This window comes from Cornus florida, unplaced genomic scaffold (assembly GCF_030987335.1).
Source record: "Cornus florida cultivar Cherokee Brave unplaced genomic scaffold, ASM3098733v1 CherokeeBrave_3.0.0_Hap2_Chr10, whole genome shotgun sequence".
Lineage (NCBI taxonomy): Eukaryota > Viridiplantae > Streptophyta > Magnoliopsida > Cornales > Cornaceae > Cornus > Cornus florida.
In genome coordinates this window covers 95,177,832-95,201,756 of record NW_026775580.1, presented here as the reverse complement: position 1 = coordinate 95,201,756, position 23,925 = coordinate 95,177,832, and the positions used below count along the sequence as shown (strand labels likewise).

General features: G+C 37.0%; 1 protein-coding gene across 1 annotated transcript in view; it reads right to left on the bottom strand.

Moving 5' to 3' along the window:
- The window catches only part of LOC132276055 (uncharacterized), a 76,994-nt gene extending 64,704 nt beyond the window's left edge, over positions 1 to 12,290 (bottom strand). Inside the window, exon 1 of the mRNA XM_059777305.1 lies at positions 11,819 to 12,290. Coding sequence (XP_059633288.1) covers positions 11,819 to 12,214 — 396 coding nt within the window. The 5' untranslated portion in view covers positions 12,215 to 12,290. The remainder of the gene's footprint in view (positions 1 to 11,818) is intronic.
- Between the last annotated feature and the right edge of the window lie 11,635 nt (positions 12,291 to 23,925).

The window sequence follows — 23,925 nt, the reverse complement described above, 5'->3', positions numbered from 1 at the left end:
ATACCTTTTTTAAAGAGCGTTGCCCACTTACATATAGCTAGATAGCCTCATTCTTAATATCCGAAACCTCTTTGTAAACTATTTTTTTTTTTTACCCAAGCCCTTCTAGGTGTTGGAAATTAACTATCCCAATTTACCCAACCCTAAAAGAGTAAAAAAGAAATTGTAAAACTTAAAAATACCTATTTTCGATCACAAAACAGTAACACAAAAAAACATGTGTCGGCAACGTCACACGATGTCACAAACAGCCTAAGGTAGCTATCGCACAAGTAGCAAGGCTGCTGAAAGGTGTGGAAAGTCCTTTTTCAGAGGAGGAGGTGCTGAAGGCTCTAAAGAGTTGTAATGGCAATAAGTCTCCATGCCTAGATGATTTTACTATGAGATTTTTGTTGGAGAGCTGGGAGGTGGTTCGATATGAGGTTTTGGGCACCTTTCCTGAGTTTCATTCCACGGAGCGGTATAAGAAATCGCTGAATGCATCCTTTATTGCCCTTATTCCTAAGAAGGGTGGTGCTTCTAATATCAAGGATTTTAGACCAATTAGTCTGATTGGGTGCATCTATAAGCTCATTGCAAAAGTCCTTGCATTTAGATTGAGGGAGGTGCTGGATGGAGTTATTTCTGAATCTCAGAATGCTTTCATTGGGGGTAGACAGATCCTGGATTCCGCCCTTATTGCCAGTGAATGTGTGGATTCTAGACTTTGCAGTGGGGCTCTTGAAGTTCTTTGCAAGCTGGATATCGAGAAAGCCTACGATCATGTCTGCTAGAATTTCTTGTTCTATCTGTTAGAGATGATAGGTTTTGGTGAAAGATGGAGGAAATGGATTGTTACATGTGTTTCCACCGTCAAATTTTCGGTGTAGGTGAATGCGTCTCCTACGGGGTTTTTCGACAGTTCTCGCGACATGAGGCAGGGAGACCCTCTCTCCCCGTTCCTATTTATTATTGTTATGGAGGCACTTGGTAGGTTGATGAGAAGGGCGGTTGACTTGGGTTTCATTAGGGGATTCAAGATCGGCCCTGACTCGGTGCAGCAGATGGAGATCTCTCACTTGCTCTTTATGGATGACACTATTGTTTTTTGCAAGGCAGAGGTGTCCCAGTTAAGGTATTTGAGATGTGCTTTGGTTTGCTTTCAGGCTGTCTCTGGTTTGAAAGTCAATGTGGGTAAAAGTGTGCTTGTCCCTATGGGGGAGCTCCAGGAGGAGGACACTTTGGCTGTTGTTTTAGGGTGTGAGACGCAACGCTTCCCTATCTCGTATTTGGGTTGGCCACTGGGGGGCTCGGCCAGGAGGGTGGGAAGTTGGGACCTGGTGATTGAGCGCGTTGAGAGAAGTTTAGCTAGTTGGAAAAAGCAATATCTTTCCAAGGTTGGTAAAGTTACGTTAGTGAAGAGTAATTTTTTAAGCCTCCCAACATACTTTTTTCGCTTTTTCGGGTTCTAGCCTCAATTGTCGGAAGACTTGAGATGCTCCTTTGGGGGGGTCGCAGAGAGGAGTTTAAGTATCATCTTGTTAGATGGGAGCAGGTTTGCAGGCCTTTCCAGTTGGGAGGGCTTGGGATGAGGAGATCGGCCCCTTCAACAGTGCTCTTCTTGGCAAGTGGCTTTGGAGATTCGACAGTGAAAGACATAGATTATCCAGAAGGGCTATTTCGTGTCGCTTTGGGGAGGAGAGAGGGGGGTGGTCTGCTAGGCCAGTCAGGTCTGGTAGTGGAGTGGGGGTGTGGAGGGCTATTGGGAAGGGGTGGGATGAATTCTCCAAACGCATTAGATTCAAAGTTCGGGATGGAAGGAATGTCCGATTTTAGGAGGACTCCTGGTGCGAGGATAGGCCTTTGGCTCTTTTGTTCCCAAGGTTGTTCAGGATTGCTGTTGATAAACATGCTATGGTTGCCAACTACTATCGCCTTAATAGCGGAAGGTTGTCTTGGGATGTGCGATTCCGGCGATCTTTTCAGGATTGGGAGTTAGATGATGTCACTGGTTTGTTGGCTCTCTTGTACAGACAGGAGGTGGAAGGCACTGGGACAGATTCCCTCATTTGGGTGCCTTCTACACAGGGGATGTTCCAGGTCCGGTCCTTTTTTGTGTGCCTCTCTGGTTGTCATGGTACCACCTTCCCGTGGAAGACGGTGTGGCTATCTAAGGCGCCTCTTAAGGTGGCCTTTTTTGTGTGGACTGCAGCTTGAAGTAAGATTCTGACTTTGGACAACTTGAGGAAAAGAAGACATATCATTATTAATCGGCGTAGTCTTTGTAAGTTTAATGGGGAGTCAGTGGATCACCTTCTGTTGCATTGTCCTGTAGCCCATGACTGTTGGAGTCTCTTTTTTGGTTTGTTTGGCATTCATTGGGTCATGCCTCATAATTCTCAGGAATTGTTGGATACCTGGAGGGGCCAATGGGTGGGGGCTCGGGCGAGAGATTTCTGGAGGGTGACCCCTTTTTGCGTCTGGAGGGTGACCCCTTTTTGCGTTTAGTGGAGCCTTTGGAAAGAACTGAATAGAAGATCTTTTGATGAGGAGGAGTCCTCCATTAGGGTGCTTTCTATTATTTGTACTCTTTTTTGTTAGGGTTGGGGGAGAGGTTATTCTTCTCTTGAGGATATTGTGGACCTCTTAGGCTCTTTGAGTTCATAGGTTCTGTTTTATTTTTTGTATAGCTTGGGACGCGTTCCCCTTTTGAATGCTTTCTAATACACTTTACTTATAAAAAAAAATGATATGAATTACTCATTCACAGCTCTAGTATTTATAGATAAAATGAGCACATGCTCATATTACAAGAAATGAAACTAAATCAAATCTAAATCAAATCACAACTTATTCTAAAAGCATATTCTATGGCATATTCTATTATGGTAAGTCATTCCATAAATAGTAGCTATCATATATGCTAACATATGCATAGTCAAATCTCTACTATTATGGTAAGTCATACCATAAATCGTGGTATCATATATGTTAACACTAACTTTATTTTCATTGTAATAACAGATGATGACGCCTACAGTAGCTACTCAAGTTGGATATCAAAGATCAAATTTTACACAATAGGTATAACTTTGTTAAGTTAGGTCATACATTAAGAAAATACCTAATGTATTTCTTAACTGAAAAACTAACTTTGTTTTTCTTGTAATCACAGATAAAGAGGAATGCAGGTACTCACCAAGGTAAAAAAGCCACTGTAGGGCCCAACCAAGTTGGAAGAGCTACTACAAACACAAATCAAATCAAGCAAGAAGAGGCATTGCAAGCACCAACCAAGCTGGGAGAGGCTCTGCAAGCTCAAATCAAGCTGGAAGAGGTACTGCAAGCTCAAATCAACCAAGAAGAGGCAATGCAGTAAAATTTCAAATTAGAAGAGGCACTGGAAGGACAAACCAAGCTGGAGGAGACACGGGAAGGACCAACCAAGCTAGAGGAGGCACAAGAAAGACCAACCAAGCTTGAAGAGGCAGCCATAATCTAGTTTATAATATTATGACAATTTATGAAACTTATTATGACACTCTGCTTATTTTGTTAATTAAGTACTTTGTCGGGAATTGAAAGGTATATGGTAATTTAATTGTCCAAAAATATGGTATAGTTTTTGGACGTAACAGGTATTGCTAATGTTTTGAACATAACCCAAGGGAGCTGGTATAGTTTTCTAGAGTTTCTGGAGTTGGGGATTTACATAGCTTTTGAAGTTGGAAAAGCTTTTTTTTTTGAGTTGGGGCTTGACAGAGCCTTGGACTTGGTATATCTTGTTTTTGAAGTTGGTATAGCTTTTTTTTGGGGTTGGTAAAGCTTTTGGACAACTGACTTACTAAGCTGAATGTAATACTCTGAATTTTAATTATATATGATATGGTATGTATTTTTGGCTTACTTTAACTAAGTTTGTATCGTATTTGTGGACAACTGAAGGTTGTTATTCAATAATTCATTTGCAAAGTTGGTAGTTGTTATGGTATGTTGTCAATGGTTATTTGTCAATGCAATAGTTATACAGGTCTGAGAATAATTAATTCCATTAAGAACTGCAGATTTTTTGGTACATCACATTCATGCATTGATAACAAAGGAGAAGTAGTGAAGACATACCTTCACTATACAACAAGAAACAAAAGAAACAATGCAACCAGTACATGGACATCAACCTATTATTGTAATCAGAACTGACAAAAGTACAACCATTAGACTTACATTGATAAGCAACTTCATGAGTCCAAGGGTTTTTTCAAACATTGCAAATTGAGACCTTATCTCACCAATCTCAGACCTTAGCTCACCGATATCAAACCTTATCTCACCAATCTCAGACATTATCTCAGCTACATGTATCATAATCTCAGCAAATTCATCTTCTTTGTTACATGTTGTAGCAGAGTCCACCACTTCCTCTGTCATGCAAGTGATTGGATTGCACCATTCCCAAACACCACAGCTTCTAGTTGGACAAACATAATTCAATTCCCCCTTATTTTTATAATCATTAGAATCTGTGATCCTAATTAAAGATTTTGATTTACATTTGCAATACAGATCCCTATACCTTAAATCACCCAAACTTTTTCCCCTTGCACTTGTAGACAAGTTTTAAGAAAGGAAATACCTTTAACTGTACCCAGATATTTGAGCCCTGATTTCAAGAACAAACCCAGTAACCTGTAACCCATAATTCAGCCTTTAATTTGTAGATGAAATCCTCCAAAACGTACCCAGAATTTTGAGCCCTAAGTTGCAGATGAAGTCTACTCCATCTTCGTCGTTTTTCTTCAAATTCTTCACACAATCTTCTTCTTCTTCTTTCTCCAAAACGTACCCACAAGACTTGATTTGCAAGATGAACAAAACGTACCCAGAATTCTGACCCTAAGTTAAAGATGAAGTCTTCTCCATCTTCATCGTTTTTCTTCAAATTCTTCACACAATTGTCGTCTTCTTCTTTTTCAAAACGTACCCAGAAGACTTGATTTGCAGATGAACTCTTCTCACTGTTGAACTATGCAAAGCTGCAGCCAAATTTGAGCCCAAATAATGAAACAAAACAGATTGTTGCTTCCCAATGGTTATATTTATATATAACATATCATATATATATATATATATATATATATATATATATATAATGGTAGGGACAAGAGTATTATGGGAATTTTAATAAATTTTGTACATGACATCAGCACAATCCATCATTGACTGACGTGGACTCTAACAGAAGGGAGGTCCGTGTAGAATATTTTCATTTTTAGGGGAAGTCCCTATAATTATGGCAAATCATAAGGGAGGTCCGTGTAATTTACCTATAGATATCGTGCATATTACATCCTAATGTATAAAATTGGTATATAACTCCAACATATTTGGTTAATTCTTGCATCTTACTACCTTCCGTTAAATATCCATTTGGAAGAGCAGTTAAATTAGTCTGTGACAAGATATTTATAATCAAAGACAAAAGTGCCCCGAGTGATTTGTTCGGAGTTTCTTGCGAAGGTAACCGAGAGCAGACTTTAGCAATTCTTCAAGCTACGGTGGAGGGGAGAGAAGAGGCGATGATTCAGTTTCCTAGAAGGAGTAACAAAAGGAAGAAGACTCATTCCTCTTCGAGAAGGGAAAGGGAGCTGAGAAATCTTCGTTGTGATGTGAACCATGATGGGATTCATGTGGGGGGGAAGGAGAAGGGGGGAGAAAAGGAGGGAGGGAGGGAGGGAAGGAGGGGAGGGGGGCGTTGTTGCTTTTACATGAAGCTACGACTTCTATCCTGGAACGTCCGTGAACTTAATGACCTGCGCAAGAGGAAGGTAGTGAAGATGGCGGTGAGGAAATGGGGGGTTCATTTGGTGTGTCTTCAAGAAACGAAGATTGATTCTATGACTGATAGAGTTGTTAAGAGTCTTTGGGGAAGTAGATTCGTTGAGTGGGAGGCGCTGGATTCGGTGGGGACTTCTGGAGGCATTCTTCTCATGTGGGATAGGCGATGGATGGGTAAGGTTGATGTTTGTAGGGCGATTTTCTCTTTGTCTTGTGCTTTTGTGTTAGAAGAGAATGGCTTCCCTTGCACTTTTTCTGGTGTTTATGGGCCGGTGGATGACTGCGTGAGGCCTGTGCTGTGGGAGGAGCTTACTGGGGTTCAGGAGATGTGGTCTCTTCCATGGTGTATAGCAGGTGACTTTAATGTGGTTAGATCCCCGTCGGAGAGGTCTACAGTTGGATCATAGACTCTGGCTATGAGGCTTTTTTCAGAATTTATCGATGAACATCAGCTTATTGATCTCCCTTTGGAGGGAGCTGCTTTTACTTGGTCCAGTGGTAAGGAGTTGTCTACTTTTTCCCGCCTTGATAGATTCTTGATTTCCGAATAATAGGAGGAGCAATTTCCGGACACAATCCAGGCTGTGTTGGCTAGGGTGACGTCAGATCACATTCCTTTAGTCTTGGACTGTGGAGGTTTGAGACCTCGTCACACCCCATTCAGATTTGAAAACATGTGGCTTAGAGCGGTGGATTTTCAGGGTTTGGTGCAAGATTGGTGGGTGGAGGACATGGTGGTGGGAACTTCGAGTTTTATCCTTGCAGGAAAGCTTCATAATCTGAAGGATAAACTTAAAAAATGGAATAAGGAGGTGTTTGGTAATCTGGAGTGGAGGAAGAATAGGGCCCGCACTGATATTGCAGAGTTGGATAGATTGGATGTGGCGGGAGGTCTTGATGAGTTTCAACGTAACAGGAGAACAGCTTGTCAGGCTAAATGTGTTGAGATTGTAGTGATGGAGGAGATCTCGTGGCGGCAAAAATCCCGAGCATTGTGGCTCAAAGAAGGACACCGTAACATTAAGTTTTTTCACCGAATAGCTAATGCTCATAGGAGGGGTAATCATATTGGCCAGATTCGTGTGGATGGTTCGTTGTTGGTTTCTGATGAGGAAGTGCGAATGGGGATTCTCTCTTTTTACTAGAGATTATATACTGAGCCTCTTCGATGGAGGCCAAAAGGCTGGATGGTCTTCATTTCGATTCTATTTCTATGGAGGATAAAGATGGGCGTGAAAGGCCATTCACGGAGAGGAGGTTCGGAGGCCTTAAAGAGTTGTAATGGTGATAAAGCTCCAGGCTCGGATGGCTTCACTATGAGTTTCCTTCTGGAAAGCTGGGAGGTGGTCAGATTGGAGGTTATGGGAACTTTCCGTGAGTTTCATTCCAATGGAAAGTTCGAAAAATCGCTAAACACTTCTTTTATTGCTTTGATTCCTAAGAAGGGGGAAGCTTCTGACATTAAGGATTTTAGACCTATCAGATTGATTGGGTGTCTGCATAAGCTTATTGCTAAAGTCCTGGCATCGAGGTTGAGGGGGGTTCTGGATGGAGTCATCTCTGAGTCTCAGAATGCATTTATTGGGGGGTAGACAGATTCTGGATTCCGCTCTTATTGTTAGTGAATGCGTGGATTTTAGGCTTCATAGCGGGAATCCCGAAGTTCTGTGTAAGCTGGATATTGAGAAAGCTTGTGATCATGTTTGCTGGAATTTCTTGTTCTATTTGCTTGAGAGGATGTGTTTCGGAGAAAGATGGAGGAAATGGATTGTTACTTGCGTTTCGTCTGTCAGATTTTCAGTATTGGATAACGGTTCTCCATCCGGGTTTTTGGCAGCTCTCGTGGTTTAAGGCAAGGGGACCCCCTTTCCCCTTTCTTGTTTATTATTGTTATGGAGGCTCTTAGTAGGCTGATGAGGAGGGCTGTGACCTTGGGGTTTCTACGGGGTTTTAAGATTGGTTCAGAGGTAGCCCATCAACTGGAGACTTCTCACTTGCTATTTGCGGATGACACTTTGGTTTTTTGTGAGGCAGAGGTGTCCCAATTGAGATATTTGAGATGTGTTCTGGTGTGTTTTCAGGCTGTTTCTGGCTTGAGAATTAACGTGGGTAAAAGTGTGCTTGTTCCAGTGGGGGAGGTTCAGGAGATAGCTTCTCTTGCAGCGGTTCTTGGATGTAGGACGAGCTCTTTCCCTATTCCTTATTTAGGTTTGCCATTGGGTGTTTCCTCTAGAAGGGCGAGTAGTTGGGACCCGATTATTAAGCGCTTCAAGAGAAGATTGGCTGGGTGGAAAAAACCATATCTTTCAAAAGGAGGAAAGGTCACGTTGGTAAAGAGTGTTCTGTCCAGTCTTCCAACTTATTTTCTTTTCTGTTCCAGATTCCCTCTTCCGTTGCTAGGAGACTTGAGATGATTCAACGTAATTTATTTTGGGGTGGTAGGGGGGAGAAGTTTAAGTATCATCTTGTTAGGTCGGAGCAAGTTTATAGGCCTATTAAGTCGGGAGGTCTTAGGATTCGGAGATTGGCCCCTTTTAACAGGGCCCTTCTTGGCAAGTGGCTTTGGAGGTTTGGCAGTGAAAGACATAGACTATGGTGGAAGCTTATTGCTTGTCAGTTTGGGGAGGAGAGAGAGGGATAGTCTGCTAGACCGGCTAGATCTGCTATTGGCGTGGGCGTGTGGTTTTCCATTGGGAAGGGTTGGGATGAGTTTTCTAAGTATATTATATTCAAAGTTCGAGAAGGTCGAAATGTTCGGTTTTGGGAGGATCCTTGGTGCAAGGATCGTCCATTGTGCAGACGGTTTCCTAGATTGTTTAAGATTGTTGTGGATTGTCATGCTTTGGTTGCTGACTGCTATAACCTTGATAGCGGTAGGTTTTCTTGGGATGTTCAGTTCCAATGAGCCTTTTAGGATTGGGAGCTGGATGATGTCTTTGACTTTTTGGATATTTTGTATCGACAGAAGGTGGATGGTACTGGGGCGGATATCTTGACTTGGGTGCCTTCTTCACAAGGGATCTTTCAGGTCCGATCTTTCTTTTTCTGTATTTCCGGCTTTCAGGCCTCCTCTTACCCGTGGAAAATGGTTTGGCATTCGAAGGCTCCTCCTAAGGTGGCTTTCTTTGCTTGGACTGCTGTTTGGGGTAAGATCTTGACTCTGGACAATTTGAGGAAGAGACGACATATCATTGTTAATCAGTATTGTTTATGTATAACTGATGGAGAGTCTGTGGATCACCTTCTCCTGCACTGCCCAGTGGCCCATGACTGTTGGAGCCTTATGTTGGGTCTTTTTGGCATCCAGTGGGTTATGCCTCGGACCTCACGGGGACTTATTGATGTTTGGAGGGGGCAAAGGGTGGGGACTCGTGTTCGCGATTTCTGGAGGATGACTCCTTTTTGTATCTGGTGGTGCCTATGGAAAGAACGTAATAGAAGATCATTTGTTGGGCAGGAATTACCCATTAGGGCTTTACAGTACTCCATCATTTGTTCTCTTTTTTGTTGGGGTATGGGGAGAGATTGTTCTTCTGTAGAGGAGATCATGGATTTTTTGGGGTCCTTACGTCCATAGGTCTCCTCTTTCTTTGGTTTTTGATTGCTATTTTGTTTTGTTTTTGGTTATTGTACTGATCTTGGGGCGCGTTCCTCTTCTGAACGCCTTCTGATACAACTTTACGTATCAAAAGAAAAAAAAAAAAAGTATACCTCCTTGTTACATGTGTATCTCTCTCCACAACCCAAAACAATTTCCTTACTTTTCAACCTACATGCATAAACACTGCCAAAATGTTAGGCATACACACGCACACATATATATGTAACGTGTATAAAGTCTGTCATTCTTACCCCCCTTTCTCTCCCTAGCTTACTCCTCTCTCTCTCTCTAGCAGCAACCTCTCTCTAGCAGCAAGCATGTTTCTCTCTCATTCTGTCTCGCTATATCTCTCTCCATATATACACAGTCACATATATAGCAGCAAGCAAGTTTCCTATTACAACAATAAACACAATTCAATCCAATAGAAAGAAAAAAAAAATTGACAGAGAAGCCAATTACTTTAAAACCAACAGGCAACCAAATACAAATCAACTGCCAATCGGAACCGAATCCCACATGCCACTAAGTCCATCCCCGAAATTGAATTCAGATTCATGCCTCCAGCACTTTGTTTTCCAATTAAACTTGCCATTGCCATATCAATGATAAATAAGGTAAACTAAGATAAATATACATGTGTATATATATACACACACACAGTCATATATGTATATAAAGAGAGGGATCAAAAGATAGAAGAACAAACAAGGGTAAGATTTAGGACTTGAGACCCAAAACTTAGAAATCTTTTCCTTCCACCAACAGGCCAGTGGCCTAGCGGTACCAAGTTCCTACTTCTCAAAGAGAGGTCAGGGGTTCGAGCCTCAGTGGAGGCATGTGTGTGTAAGTACCAACTAAGAAAAAAAAAAAAAATCTTTTCCTTCCCATAAAAAGAAAGCAAGAGTGGAATTGAAACCTTAATTATGAAATTGACTGATGGATGGGATGAATATGAGGGAGAGATACACTCTTGTTTAGTGCCATTTCTTTTGGTCATTTCAGATATAACATTTTTTTATTTCATTACATGGGTATTTAAGTAATTTTAAAGCTCTACTAACAGCAGGTTGACAAAAGGGATGTAATTTTAAGTAATTTTAAAATTACTCAAAATTACATGGGTATAAAGTAATTTTAAGTAATTTTTAGAACAGGAGGAGTGTTATATGCACAATTTTGAGGGGTGTTATATGCATAATTTGCATACCACGAGGGTGCTTTCTGCATTTAATAATTTTCCTTTATAGTAGAAAACAACTTTTTTTTAATAAGTACAGTAGAAAACAACTTAAGCTCTGTTTAGAACCAAAAACTTTTGGGATTTGGATTTCGAAAGGGAATTCGAATTGGATTGGAATTAAAATGAAATTTCATTTGTGTGTTTGGAACATATTAAATTTGGAAGGAAAGGAATTTATTTTTTAGTTTGGATGTAAGATGGATTTGAAATGAAAATAGTATTATACCATATCTACCCTTATTAAAATAACAAATAGAATATTTATTTTAAAATACAATTATATAGATATGAAATTGTAAAATGAGTAAATAAATAAATTAAATTAACTTTTCAGAATGTCCTACACTAAAAATTTGTCTGATTGCTTGTAAATATCTTTAAAATATTTTTTTGAATTATTCTAGAACCAATTTTATAATATAAATAGGAATAGGAGTAGAAGTAGGAATTTATTTTTTAGTTTGGATGTATGATGGGATTTGAAATGAAGATAGTATTATACCATCTCTACCCTTATTAAAATAACAAATTGAATATTTATTTTAAAATATAATTATATAGATATGAAATTGTAAAATGAGTAAATAAATAAATTAAATTAACTTTTCAGAATGTCCTACACTAAAAATTTGTCTGATTGCTTGTAAATATCTTTAAAATATTTTTTTGAATTATTCTAGAGCCAATTTTATAATATAAATAGGAATAGGAGCTTTTGCTCCACACCAACAATGGCTTGTAATCCCTCCATAATATAAGGAGTTCAATAAGTAATATAACAAATCCATTGAGCATAAACATTTACATAACAATGCTATGTTACTTAATTTGTAACCACGCAGTTGGAAGACTTGATATGGACCGGAAAATACTCAAAAGTAATATAGAGATAAAGAAACAGACTAAGAAGACCTTATACATAAATAAAGTATTCACAACAATATATAAAGGATTCACAACAATTAAACAACTAGAGAATAGGCTGTGTTGGTTTGCATGGAATTGGTGATTTGATAGAAAATTTAAGTCAAAGTTTAAACAGTATTTGAGAGGGTAAAAAACAGTATTTGAAATCCCATTGGTTGTCCCAAACAATTTCCAAATCCAAATACCATGAAATCCAACGCTTATATATCTAATTCTACCAAAGTAAAACTCACCTTCATGTTCTTAAGAACCACGATCTCTCCCATCTTGTAGCGACTCCGAGGGCGATCGATATTGCCGTAGTAACTTCTTGGGTACTCCTCCGCGGACAGAGGATCATCATCCACCTCTTCCGCTGCCTTGGCGTGGAGAGAGTTGACTGCAAACCACAGCTTCAGCCCTTGCTTCATCATATTGCAGGGGAATTCTGACCCTTCTTTCAGAAATCGATTGAATGCTCTGTTTTTCTTACCTTCGGCGTGAGGAAGTTGTTTGGAGCGCGACTCCGAATCTGAATTGTTAGTTGGAATATCTGATCTGGAGATTGGAGGAGATAAGGTGCGGGGGGAACGAACAGGCATTCGAGAGAAAAGCTTCGAGTAAAATGTGGTGAGATCTCTTGATGCCATTGCTGCATCTACGGTTTTTGGATGTGGGAGAGAGAGAGAGGGAATGCGTTGTTGCCCCTAGGGTTTTTGGCTGAGATATATACTAGCTTATAATTTTACGGTCGATTCATATAAAACTCTATTTAAAATGGGTTAATTGCTACCCCAGTTAATTGCTACCCCAATTAAAAATTAAGGTTAATTACAACGACACCCTTAATGTTTGTTATATTGACAATTATAAGTCAGTCCTTTTTAACAAAAACACCCCCTTAGGATAAAGTTAATAAAGACACCCCATGCTGGTGAATCGACATTATTGTCCCTTGATACATTCAATTACCAATTTATACAATACAATTCTTTCTTATTGACCAAAATATCCTACTAATAAACCAAACCAACAGCCATTACCATCCACTCCTAAATGAACCCACCACCACCCTATCATACCCATGATGCACAAAACCTACCGCAAATGTTCAAGGATTTTTGTTGTCATTGCTCATCAGACATAACATCCTCAGTCGAGCCCCTCTTCCTCCTCACCAGACTCTTCTCTCTACCGTCGTTCCACCGTCGCTAGATCTTCCTCTTTAGCCGTCTTAATTTGCTTGCCAGAATCCGAGCTATTTGCCATCGCCTATCACGCCCGAGCCATCATCCGAAGCCACAAGCTCGCCATCAGCCACCGCATCATAGCCAAGTCCTCTGTTCTAAGCTTTCCGCCGCTTTGGTCAAAACCAGTGAAGCTAGCCGGCCGATTATTGCCCCCCAGTTTCAGGTCACAGTTCCTCTCACGGCCGAGCCCTCCACCGGCTGAGCCGCCCGCCATTCATCACAGCCGATTCATAACAGTCGCGAACACAGTCCGCTGTCGTCACTTCATCTCAGCTGACTTCCCCACAGCTATACAAAGCCAATCACTGCCCCACCGCTCGTCCACCGTTGTTCCATGCTTTCGGCCGTGAACCGTCCATATCCGATTCCAACCAGTCGTCGCTCACCACCGCAGTTCACTGCTGATTATGTTTCTAAAAGATAAGTAAAAGGTTTTTTTTGGAAACCCAAGGTAGTGAGTGATGAATGGTGTGAGTGAAATCAAATGGGTGGGGTTTTTCTTAGGTTGTCTTGGATTAGGTGATGGTGATTGAAGAATGGGGAGGAAGGAGGCGGTGAGATTGTGGAAGAGTGGAAGTTACAGTGGTGTAGGGATGGTAGGTGGCGAGATGTAATAGTGCATATATATATAAGGGCAAAGTTGACTTTTCACGAATTCTGATATTTTATCATAAAAATAAATTAAACATTGAAGGGCAATCTCATCTTTCATAATGTTTTAAGGGCTTGTTTGGAACAAAATTCTCACAGGGGGTGTCTTTGTTCAAAAAATGACTAAGTTGTATATGGTTGACAATATGGCAAACCTCAGGGAATGTCGTTGTAATTAACCCTAAAAATTAAATGCATATTAATCCCCATATTATCAACCTTTTAAGCAAATTGCTCCCTAAGCATCAATTTTGACCAAATTGTTATTAAAAATCCCAAAACGCCCTCATTATGATGTAAGCCAAACAAAAAATTTAATCACTTTTTATCCTCTCTCTCTTCATTCTTTCCCTCTCTATTAGGTTTCAAAGACTATTTAAGGCAAGCTTACCATGAACTCTGGTAAGAGCATCATCTTGTTCCTAATCAACTCTTCAGCCTTTAATTGTTGTTCTGAAGCTCTTCAGCCCAATGGGTGGGACTGTTGGAAAGATATATGCTTCATGTGACATTTAAGATATAACAAACTTTATATTAAATATGCAACTCTATATTTAATTAAATATGCAAAATAAATCAATAAAATAATAATAATATACAAGGAATGAACCTGGACCGAGGCTAGTATTGGATACTATGTCCTTAAGACAGATTCACTCCGCTATAGTGTTAACGGACTCAGTAACGTCTATCTCCCAGGATACAATGGTCTACATCCACCAGTAGCAGCACTACAAACTCGTGGATACAGCGAACCTCCTCCTTGTAATACTCTTTTTGACTAAAAAATGCATCTATATACTATATAAATGCTGAATTGGGTGCAATCCGAATCAAATGGTTCGGACCAATCTTAATATGGCTCGATGAAATTGAATTATGGTCTAAGTGGTTTGAACCACTTAACCTATGGTTTGAACCCACTTGGGTTGGGTTCAAGTTAAGAGAGGGAGATAGAAGAAATTGAAAAAAATGTATGAATTGCAAATGATCTAAAGGGGGGTATTTATAGGCAACAAGGTGCATTTTCGGATTAGGTGCAACCCTTTGGAAAAAAACTAAAAAGTTGTTTTTAATTAATGTGCCTTTTCGGATTAGGTGCGTCTCTTCATCCTTAGACACAACCATTTATATGTGTCTCTTCACACTAGACACATCCACTCCAATTGGTTGCAATGGTTCACATAGTGTTTGTTCACCAATAGACACATCCACTCTAATAGGTTGCAATGGTTCACATGGTGTCTGTTCACCAATAGACACATCCACTCCAATAGGTTGCAATGGTTCACATGAATAGTTATATTTGTTGGTTTTGAGTTTCAACCCTTTAGAAACAGATGCAACTCTTTGAAAAACAGATGCAACCCTTTAGAAATAGATGCAACCCTTTAGAAAAAAACTAACTTTTAATTTAAATTAAAAAACTAACCACCTATTTAAATGAGCCCAACCCAAAATTAAAGGCCCAATCCAAGATTTCATTTAGTAAAAAGAATAATTGGATTTTACAATTAGGCCCAAGCCCAAGCCCAAGCCCAAATTTGGCTTATTTAAATTTCAATTAGTTTCAACATTTTTTCCATGTGGGACAAACACTTCCCACATTTTGCATACCCATTCAGGCTTATCAAAACACTACATTTTGGAGCTAATTTTTCATTCACCCGGAAACAGATTTGATAAAGTAAATATACCACGCTCATCTCCCTGCGGAGAGAAACGCGCTTATCTAGAGATCTACAAAAAATTATTAGCGGAATTTATTCCAAACCTCATCGAAAGTTTATGTTTTTAATGCCCCCGTTTCCAACAATCCCCTACATGAATGGAAATTTACGTAAAATGTAAAAGATGATCGTGCAGACACTAGAGAGAGTATAGTCGGAAAATTACTGCATCAGAATAGGTAGCTTTTGGCTTTGAACCTTCCCTAGTGTATTGTTATCAGATTTACTGGCTTACCAGTGAACGCGATGCGATGTCTTGAACTGTTCAGCCGTTTGTGTAAACCAAGACAATGACAAACACACAGTACCTTTCCTCACAAAGTTGGTTCTCATTATTGTGTTCATTTTGGCCCCAACTCTTGGTATTAAATGAGTGCTCTAGAAAACTTAGCATTTATAGTTCTCATAGAAGCGGCCCCACTTCACACTCATATAGGTGATTTCTTATTAAGAGTATCATACCATACCCAACTTGAATTTTCAAGGTATAAGAGTCATTTAAAGCGTAGTTTATCCTAATCCTCGCTATAGGTAGCACTGTTTCATCATAGAAATGGGCAGAAGATTTGTATCTTCCCAGTGCTTCTAGTAAGTCACTCAAAATTTCTGTTGTCCCTTTGAACCTAGATTCTGGGATCTCTAGTCAACTAGGTTGGGTTTCCATTAAGGTGACTCGTTAGCTTTCGGCTTTTAATCCCATTCCCCTTGATGATCTGTACAATTGCTCTTTAGTACAACCCTCAATTTTATATGTGGCCACAAGGTTGTGTTTAGAAATATTACACTCTGCAGAAATTTCTACAGGTGAGAGCAACTGTATACTTTGTGCCCTAAATGTAATACCCCGATATTTTAAAGGATTTATTAATTGGGATTAATTACTTTTATTTTATTTTTAAATAATTTATTTATTTTAATTTGAATTAATTTTGTTTATTTTAATTTTTAATTGATTTGTTTTATTTAGTGCTTAAATTAATTGTTTTATTTTATTTATATTTCGTGAATTATTGATATGATGATTGATGTGTGTGTGCTTAATTATTGATTGAATTGTTAGCGATTTTGGTGTGACTTATTGTAATTTATTGTGTTTAGTGCAATTAGTTTTTAGTTTTTTTATTTTTATTTTCTATTTAAGTGTTTATTTAATTATTTGGTTTATTTAAATTAATTGGATTTGAGCTTAAGGGAAGTTGGACCAAAAGATATGGTATTGGGCTTGTATGAAGCCTTATTGGGTTAATTAATAAAAGCACGGTTATTTAATTATTTAAATGATCATTTTTGTATTAATTATAAACAATATAAAAATACAATTAATTAATAATTGTTATGGAAAGATATATATATATATATATTTATAAATATATATTATTTAAAAATTATTATTTTATTTGAGAGTTCTAGTTGGAATAGGATTTTGATTTTAATGTGTATATTTATACACATAAGGCTTCAGGGTTAAAAGTTTACACCTTAGAAAAATAAAGGAGGCAGAGAAAAATGAAGAAGAAGGGCTGACAAGGAAGAAACTGAATTTGAGAAAGATGACATGGAATTTAGAAGAGACGATCAATGTTTGAAGTGTCGGTTTCGTTTCGAAACCTTTAGGCGAGTTTTCTCTATTTTGCCTTTTAGAATGCATAAGTATTTCACATTGAGTATCAAGACTTTAGATTAAATTTATTAATTTAAATCATGGTTAGAACGGCTTAATCAAATATATTAAGTTAATTTTATTTAATCTGTTAATTTTATTTGATTAAATCAGGATTTAATCAGAATAGCTAAAAGCATGAATTATTATTATTTAATATTTTTGAAGTTTTGAGGTTTAATTGTAATATATTGGTGTTATGTATATTTTAAATCAATTTATATGTTGATTTATGACCCAAGATGGTTATTTATGGTTTCCGGAATTTCTAGAATTTTTCTTAAATTTCCTGGAATTTTTTGACATTTTTCTGCTATTTTTGGGAAATTATTGGACTTTGTTTTTTTATATTTATTGGAAATTTATATATATGTATATATATAAAAATATTATTTATACATAGATACACCGGCTGTGAAGTGTTGCCTTAATAGGGAAGTGATTCGGTATGGGCATGTACATGGAAAGATGGTGTACCCGCTAATCAGGACCATTAGATTAGTTGAATTTATGTGGATTGATATGGTGCATTGCGGCGCATGGAATGGTGGTACACATGATGAGCTGGACCATTAGATTATTTAATCTTAGGTGGAATTATTCGGTGCATTGCGGCACATGATAAGATGTCAAACACCCTAATCTAGGCCACTGGATTAATTTAATATAAGTAGAATGATTTGGTGCACTGCGGCATATGGAAAAGGGTACGCATGTACATCTGGACTGTAGATGTGGTATAGTCAACATAGGAATAATCTAGTGTAGGCGAGCTCATAGCAACTGAAAGACTCCAGCCAATCAGAATGCACAGTACACATGGAGACTTGGATCCGATGCGTGCAAGTGCGTGGAAAGCGCGTGGGTGCGCATGCTGATCCCTTTTATGACACGAAATTGAAACGGTCATAACTTAGTCATTTTAAATCGAAATTGGGTAATTCTTGAGCTCAAATTCAAGGATTTTTCGTCATCTTTCCAATGGTACTAATTTCATTATCAGATTCCCATCCTACTAGGAGATATTTATGTTTTAGTGAGACGGTGTCGGAAAACTATTTAAACCGATATGGAGTATTTAGGGGAAACTATTTCTGACATATTTAGTATCATTAATTTGTGTAAATATAATAAATTAATAATTTGTTATGGAAGAAAGTGTGTGTATATATATATATATATATATATATATATATATGTGTATATATAGTTTAATTCATTTATGAGTTGTTTGGAATAATGAATATATTTATATCTATATATGCTTACTAAATATTATTTAATATATATATATGTGTGTGTGTGTGTGTGTGTGTATGTGTTTAGCACATTCCTTAATAGTCCCTGATTATTTAAATATATATATCATTTAAGATGATTAATATTATCATTCTTATTTAGTATATCTTGATAAGTTGATTATTAAATTAATGATTTGCGTGTAATATGCATGAGATGGTTATTTAACGTATTGTTAAGTTTAAAGTGATTCATGGTTAAAGAGTAGGCATGGATGAATTGCCAAAGGATTAAAAATATTACCTAAATATTTGTATGAATAGAATACATACATGGGAAGTATGGATGAGTTGCTAATTAAATGTACGAATAAATATGCTTATGGAGGCATGATTGAATTGCTAAAGTATAAATAATTATACTTAAGGAGTCATGGTCGAGTTGCTAATATATAAATAAATATATTTATAAGGGTATAATTGATTTGACAAAGCATAATTAAATTGTTATGTGCTAGATGATTAAAATTCCATCTAGGGTTATTATGTGTATCAGTTGGATTATGATTACATTAGAATAATATAGTGTTTAAAGGTTAGTATATTGTTTTATATATATTAATAAAATAATATTGGGAGAGACATGGATGATTTGTCAAAACTTAGATATTAGTTGTGTGATTTAGTGAATAAAAATCATTATCGGGATTTAGAATTTAATATAATTTTTCTTTTATTATAATTGATTGTTTAAATGATTAAACAATTGTCTATAATGGAATTATGGTCAAGGGAGTTTCTTTTTAAAAGAAATATGAATTGTGGATTGGTTTAGGAATGATTGTTAATTTAATCATTGTTTAATAATTTTGAATTTAATGAACCTAGTAATACATGTGACTAATGTAATGTGTGTGTGTGTATATATATATATATATATATATATATATATATATATTTATTTATTTATGCGTATCATGGTGTACTAAAGATAAAAGCTTTATTATGATTGGCTTTGGTCAGAGATGATATTTTTATTGGTTTTCAGAGGCCTGGTAGAGAGAACTTACTCGTAGGGTTTAGCTCGCGATTTGTTTTTCAGGTTATCAGAAGTTCAAGTCTCAAGATTGAGGATCCGCAGCTGGAGGACTTATCCATTATTTCTTCTTATTTCAATGTAGGATATTTTCTTATTGTTAGATGATAGACTTAATTTAGAGTTCATTGGATTATTGGATTATGTTCAGGGGTCCTTGATTTACGGGATTCCCGAGTTGTAACTTTTGGAGAATTATTAATGAAAATTTTTATTTAATATATTTTCCTTCAGCAAGTTATTTATTTATTTATTTATATTTCTTTTTGTACTCTGTGCTTGTTTGAAATACTTTAATTGTTTTGATATTCCTTGATTTTGTGCGCGGACTTGATCAACCCGTATTCCAAAATTAGGGGGTATCCCACTAAAATTATTATTTTTAGTGGCACAGGTGTAGACTTACTTTGAAATATCCTCTAGGTGAAGTCTATTGACTTTCCTATTTGATTTATTCAAAGTTTCTAACTTTGAATTATATTAAGAACTTACAACTACACCTTTAATATAAAAGACATCCACTATTGGATTTGAAGTCTTTAATATCCCATATCCAGATTGTATCACTGTTATACCTCCAATTTAGGTAGATACATCGATCTATGTAATATTAGATTTATGGTGTATCTCAACTACCCAATTTATTATTTTTCAGTGATCCGATCCTGGATTGAAAATATGTAATTAAACACAGTTATTAAGATGCTTTGCAATCTTAACCAATGATATACTTTGACTAGTATTTATATTTGAGATTTACACCTACAAAAGTTAGCTAGGCTTTTGTTATTATAACTAGTATTATCTCAATCTCACTTTATTGAGAATATACTATGTTATCAGATGTTAAATATTTCATATCAAATATACTAATTAGTATATCAATAATTTTTGTAAGGCATACAATGACTTATACATCACATTTATGTCATTGTCTTGGTACCAGTTTTAATCCATTCAAGGACTTATAAGCTTGCACACTTTCCTCTTCAACTAGAACAAATAACTCAACTCTTCCGTTGGAAAAAGAACTCTTCTAGTTATTCCATAATATTTTCCTCATTGGAAATGATGAGCGCTGAAAAGTGCGTATTTAAACCCCTTAAGCTTAGGCATTCTAGTACTTTTATCTATCTTATTTTACCGTTTTAGATTGATTTTGTATTATTTCCATTTTCAGGCACTTATCCCGAAAATAAGCTAACTTAGCCAAACAAGAGCAGAAATGAAACAATTTTGGGATAAATTAAAAAAAAGAGCCAAGTGGAAGCAAAAGGAAGAAAAATGTGGAAATCAACATCTTCGATCGATCTCAGATCAAAGTTCGATCGATCTAACATGATCGATCTCAGCACTTCAAGATGGATCAAAGCCATGATGACATTTTCAGAGATCTCAAAAGTTCGATCGATCCAACATCATTATTCGATCGATCGAACTACCTTGTCCTTATCCAATTAATTGATCTTATCTAGTTGTACCACTCTACCAACCACTTTTGTCCTTTTCCCAATAATATCTTCAAAATATCTCAGATTTGTCTTTATCCAAAAAGCGCCACCATTGAGGATCGATCCAGCCTAAGTTTGATAGATCTCAGCCATGTTCGATCGATCCAAGTCCAAGGTTCGATCGATCGAACTTCCTCTAGTGCGAAAAAGTTAAATTTCCAGCTCACAAAAGTTGTCCTTTATCCAATCATTGGAGAATATTTGTTGTATGACCCCAGCTCATTTTGGGTGTCATTTTGACCTACCTATATAAGGATAAGGATTATATATCTCTCATATCATATCTCATATCAAAAACTACCTTAGAGAACTCTTAGGGAGGAAGAAAAGAGGAGGAGGAGGTGTAATACCCCTAATTTTAAAAGGATAGTCCTGACATTTATTTAATTGTTTAATCTTTTATTCAATTGTTTACCTATGTGACATGTATTTAATTGGTATTATTTAATTGTTTAATTGCGTGTTATTCTATTAATTGGTTATTTTAATTGTGTGTTTCTTCCGTGGTTATTTAAATTTGATTTTTGTTTTAATTAATTGATTAAATTGTTTTGTTTTCTATTGTTAAATTATTTTAAATTGAATTGTTAATTATATTATGTTCTTGTGCATTCACTGTTTTATTTTATTTTTGTAATGATAGTTTTAGGTTTTTACTTACGTATGTTTATAATGCCGGCACTCAAGACGTAGGTTTAGTATATGGGCCGACTAAGGTTTCTATTAGGGCTTTGGCTCTAATTAAACAAGGATTAGGGTTTAGGGTTGTACGTCTATAAATATAGTGATTTCGTTGGTTAAGGGTTTTGGAGAAAAACAAGTCTTGGTTCTGTAAAGAGAGAAGTTGAGAGAACAGAGCATCGTAACGGTCTGTCAAGGAGAATAACAGAGAGGACCAAGGGAGGTATTTGGTGGATTAGATCAGAACCAGAGGAGGCTAGAAGGTAGTCAGTGGTTGTCGGAAAGCTTAGAACAACGGCGACAAGGTTCTGTTTACAAAACTGTACAGGCAAGTTTTTATCTTCCTCCTTCCCTTTGGCTTGTGTTCTGTGCACCTAGACAGTCTCTAGGAGATTAATTGGCCTTAAACTGAACCATGCATGTTTTATATATGTATTACTTGATCGTTTTATCTATGAAAAATTTATTTACAAAACAATTATAGCACGTATATTTTCTTGACTCTGTTTTGGCGTAACGTCTCACTGATCTAATTTTTATTTTGAATCTTACTGAAATCAACCAAGGTCTGATTGGATACTAGATGTAATTTAAGACTTCAAATTTAAAATTGGAGGAAGAACAGAGAGGTTGGAATAGAATTATAGTTTCAGTTTTGTTTCTAACGTGGGTTAGTTCGGTAGCAAATCTAATCTCCGAAATTGATTTTAATTGTTGTTATCAAGCCATGGGGATGCTACTGGGTATTAATATGACACCTAAGTTTGGTTTTAAAAACTAACAGAGTGTTAGGAATAAGCCGGAGAAGGAGCACAAGAGCTGAAACAATGCACCTGGGACGAAGGCTCTCAAATGAGGTGAGATCCGGCTCCATAGAAGTGGGAGCCGGCTCCCACAACAAAGTAGAGCCGGCTCTAAGGAGTCCTAGAGCCGGCTCTAGGCTGGAAAAAAGAGCCTGCTCCTTGTTATTTTTGATTTATTTCAAGTTTTTTTTTTTAATTTTCCACGTATTATGTTCACTGTTAGAGCATGGAGACTGTTTGAGTGAATTTGGAACTTTACAGATGGATTAAGGAATGAATTTTGAGTGTTATTAAGACCCTAAATTGATTAAAGTTTAATTCTAAATTGTCGGGACAAACAGTGTAAAAATTAAGGCACTTAATAAATGGAAGTTGAATTAATTGTTGAATTAAATTTCAGTAATTTGATGGAATATAATGTGTTTATAAAACTTGTTTTAGAATGTATTCAAGTGCATGATAAGGTCATTTAATAATTAATTTTGATCTATGCATGCTTAGGAGGCTAGTTGCTGAATTATTAAATCGTTTCCTGCAACTATATGGTTAATGCTTGGATTTAAATTGCCGAAATATTAAACAATCTTCTGAAATTGTTTTAACAATTTATTGGATAATAATAGGATTATTTAACCTATTCACATGCATGATGGAGTCCCTGACATATTAAATTTGGTTTATGCATGCTCTGGATGTTAGTTGTTGATTTGTTAAATCGTCTTCTGCAACTATATGGTTAAATGCTTGGATTTAAATTGCTGAAGCTTTAAATATTTTTCTGCAATTGTTTGGATGGTGGTTTTTGGGTCTGTAAATTATTAAACTGTTATATATGTTGTAATTTACCTGGATATGGAGGATTGTATGTACCGGTATGGGACGGTGACATACTAGGGACGGTTTAGCTCAAAACGCATAAACCTAACCTAATGGATTAATGGAATGGATTGAAAGATATCGAATCCTAATTGTGACTAAGTTAGACCAGCTGTAACCAAGTTGGATGACTTCCTGGATTAACGGATGGTAGTTAAGTCATATCCACTGAATAAGTTGAGTGACTAACTAGTTGGTTTATTGCAGGTCAGTTTAATAAATAGTTGAACTGCTTACCCTGGATTTGGACGGACTTTATATATATGTTTATGGTACCACGGGTTGAGCTTGAGTCTCAAACTCGTTGGTTAGGGTGCGTATATGCAGTGGATGCGTAGCTGGTTATAATAGGTTGAGGTGTACCCTGTTAGGTCTAGGTACTCATGCCCACCTTTGGGTGCGTATTCGCATGTTGCCTTCTATTCAGGTTGAGACCTCTATTATAGACTAGTGAATGTCCCTTAGTGTGGATATATTTATACGTATGGACTAGATAGATATTGTGAGGTGTCTACGGTGTATCTGCCTATCGGGTCACTGTATGGATTGCAGTTAGATTAGAACTTGCTCGTGGGTCTGACCCACTCCTTCATTATTCTTTTCAGGTACAGGATGGTTCCAGCCTTAGAGCTTGATCGTGCTTGTCGAGGACAGTCTCACATCCATCTGACTACGTAGGACTTCCCTCGATGTTTCTAGTATTATCTATTTTCAGTTTCCAGTTTCAGTTGAACTTTTAGTTAGGGGTCCATCAGTGGATTCCCAAGTTGTAACCTTGAAGTTTTGGAGGATTGGAGTTTCAATTTTCAGTTACACATGGAGGATTTTATTATTATTATTTCTTTCAGTTTTATTCTATCTTTAT